This window comes from Charadrius vociferus, unplaced genomic scaffold, assembly GCF_000708025.1.
Source record: "Charadrius vociferus isolate BGI_N301 unplaced genomic scaffold, ASM70802v2 scaffold613, whole genome shotgun sequence".
Lineage (NCBI taxonomy): Eukaryota > Metazoa > Chordata > Aves > Charadriiformes > Charadriidae > Charadrius > Charadrius vociferus.
This window is the reverse complement of record NW_009647757.1, coordinates 506,775-509,636: the sequence shown is the minus strand read 5'-3', so window position 1 is coordinate 509,636 and position 2,862 is coordinate 506,775. Positions and strand designations below refer to the sequence as shown.

Sequence of the window (2,862 nt, the reverse complement as noted above, 5' to 3'; positions counted from 1 at the left end):
GGAGGTTTTATTCCCAGGGGGGGACTTGGAAAAGGGGGGTTGGGGGGATGTCCCGTCATGGGGACCCGCTTGCGGTGACACGGTTGGCGGCAGCGGGATGGCGACAGCGTGACCTCTCCCCTTCTCCAGGGATTTGAAGCTGGGCCAAGTGGCGATGGAAATGTCATTGTCGCGGCACGGGGGCCCAGCGAAGTAAAACGCTGTGTCGGAGGGAAGGGAGCGGGACACTGCTGCACCGAGCTCTGCTCCGCAGCCGGAGAGACCGACGGCCCCGAAAAGCCAGCGCAGCTCCGGTCGGGAGGGGCAGCAAGAGGACCGTGGGGTTCATCCACGCTCCCACGGGCTGCAAGGGCCACGGGACAATAATACCTGGGGACTGGGAGCCGTCCCACCGCCCACTCTGGGTTCGGGACATCGGCCTTTTGACCGGACTCCGGTGCCAGTCTGAGCCCGATGAGGAGCCAGGGCTGTGCATGAACCTATGCAGACCAGGAAGAAATACATTTTCCTGACTTTCCTTGCCTCTTGGCTCCTGCTTTTCTTCTTTGGAGGAGACCAGCTGCGCCGTTTCACTTTCTTTTCTGGGAGGAAAACTGAAGCTCGGAGGAATTGGCCTCTCTGGACGGACCGGTCCATCCTCAAAAGCTTTGCAGACCCTGAAGAGCTCCAGAATGATGGGGACCCCTCACTGCTATCGCCCCGGGAACGGCGGGCAGCGCGGCTGAGCGTCTACAAGAACAGCAGATGCCGGATGGAAACCTGCTTTGACTTCTCCAGGTGCGAGAAGCACGGCTTCAAAGTCTTCACCTACCCTCGGGAGAGGGACCAGCCCCTTTCGGAGAGTTACAGCAAAATCCTCACCTCCATCGAGCGCTCTCGCTACTACACCCCGAACCCCGAGGAAGCCTGCCTCTTCATCCTCAGCATCGACACGCTGGACCGCGACCATCTCTCGGGTCAATACGTCCGTAACGTCGATGAGAAAATCCGTGGTTTCCCGCTCTGGAACGGTGGCCGTAACCACCTCATCTTCAACCTCTACTCGGGCACCTGGCCCAATTACACCGAGGACCTGGGCTTCGACATCGGCCAGGCCATCCTGGCCAAAGCCAGCTTCTACACCGAGAACTTCAGGCCCGGCTTTGACATCTCCATCCCTCTCTTCTCCAAGGACCACCCGCAGCGCGGTGGAGAGAGGGGGTGGTTGTATCAGGACTCCATCCCCCCAAAAAAGAAATACTTGTTGGTGTTCAAGGGGAAGCGGTACCTGACCGGCATCGGCTCCGGCACCAGGAACGCGCTGCACCACATCCACAACGGGAAGGACATCGTCTCCCTCACCACCTGCAAGCACGGCAAGGACTGGGAGAAGCACAAGGATACACGCTGCGACAAGGATAATGTCGACTACGAAAAGTGAGTCGGAGATGGGGTGGGAAAGGGGGTCTGGCGGGGGGGGGACACCCCACAAATGTTCCTGCCCCTTTGTGGGGCGCAGCCGTGCTCGTCTGTGGTGACTGGACCTCCAGACGTGGGGAGAGAGGAAAGTTTTGGGCTCTCCCAAAATGGGTGAGAGTTTCCTTTCCTTAGCAGGGAGCGAGGCACTGGTTGTTCAGGGCTTTCCTGTTCTGTATTAAAGTTCGAGTAATCTGGTGAGAGCGGCGCTTATCTGCAATCACCGCGGTCGCCTTTAATACGATTTCCCTTTTTCCTAACGCTGATGAATGATGCTTTTCTTCTCCCCCCTCCTGCCCTCCCCTAACATAAATGTTTCTCTTGGAGATGAGCCCGAAACATCCCCCCCTCGCTGGCTCTGCTAAAAATCCCACAAAACTGGTGAGTCCTCGGGCATCCCAGTATGGGGCGTCCTTGAGGTCACCCAAATGTGATGGGGTGGGGGGGTCTCCTTTTGCAAACGGGGATGGCAGCAGCAGCGTGTGATGGAAAAACTGGGGGGACAAAGTTCTGTGAGTTTGGGGTTCTCCGTGCTGTAGGGACGCACGCTGATTCCTCGCCTCCTCGTCCTGCTGCATGGGACCCATCACCAGGTCCAGGGCTGGTAAGCACAGACCTTGTCCCACCGGTGATGGGCAGGTCCCCGTCCCCCTGCCTGGGGACATCCCGCGGCCACCCGGCCGGAGAGCAGATGGGGAGAAGCCACGTTGGGCATCATCCTCAAAGCGTCTTAGGAGGTGCCGGGAGGTAAAAGTGGAGCTGGGGTACTGCGGGCACCGGGATTAGCCGGGGCTTCGGGGCGGCTCAGGCACCGCATGGCCCCATCCGGTGGGTGCCACCAGCCCCCGGCGGCGGAGCCTTTTTGGGGACAGGGCATTGCAGTACAGTGAGAGATGCCACAGCCTGGTGGGACGGGGGGGGCGGCAAGGTCAGCCTTGCGCTGTGCCAAGGGGTGGTGGGATAGGAAATCCCCCTCCCGCCGGGTCCAGGTAATCCCCTAATGCTGTTTGCAAGTACAGGGAGATTTACACCTCGCCCGGGACAGCTTTCGGCAGCAGATAGACAGGGAACACGTGGCACAGGACAGTGTGCTCGCGCGTGACCCTGAGCCTCCGCCGTCCCACTTGTCCCCATGGGACACCCGGGCAAAAAGTCATCAGTGTCTCCATGGTGCTTGGCCAGCTCTGCCCGACCCCTTCCCGGGGATTTATGACCCCCCCACCCCAGGACGAGATGTCCCCAGACCTTGGGACGGCGGCAGAACAACGGTGGGGACAGGCCAGCGGGGAGGGGACACACCACGGTTGGCAAAGTGAGACCCCATCTGCCCCGTTCGCCCCATGCACTGGGGACATCCCCGTTTGCTCAGGGCGGCGGGGGGCAGCACCGGCAGCAGAGGGAGGCCTT

At 60.6% G+C, this 2,862-nt stretch overlaps 2 protein-coding genes across 2 annotated transcripts in view; one reads left to right on the top strand and one right to left on the bottom strand.

The window, feature by feature from the left end:
* Positions 1-415, bottom strand: part of LOC104283973 (platelet-activating factor acetylhydrolase 2, cytoplasmic-like) — an 8,655-nt gene extending 8,240 nt beyond the window's left edge. The window contains exon 1 of the mRNA XM_009882231.1: positions 370-415. Within this exon, the coding sequence (XP_009880533.1) occupies positions 370-415 (46 nt within the window). The remainder of the gene's footprint in view (positions 1-369) is intronic.
* A 66-nt stretch (positions 416-481) lies between these two features.
* EXTL1 (exostosin-like glycosyltransferase 1) overlaps positions 482-2,862 on the top strand; it is a 6,891-nt gene continuing 4,510 nt past the window's right edge. The window contains exon 1 of the mRNA XM_009882194.1: positions 482-1,416. Coding sequence (XP_009880496.1) covers positions 482-1,416 — 935 coding nt within the window. The remainder of the gene's footprint in view (positions 1,417-2,862) is intronic.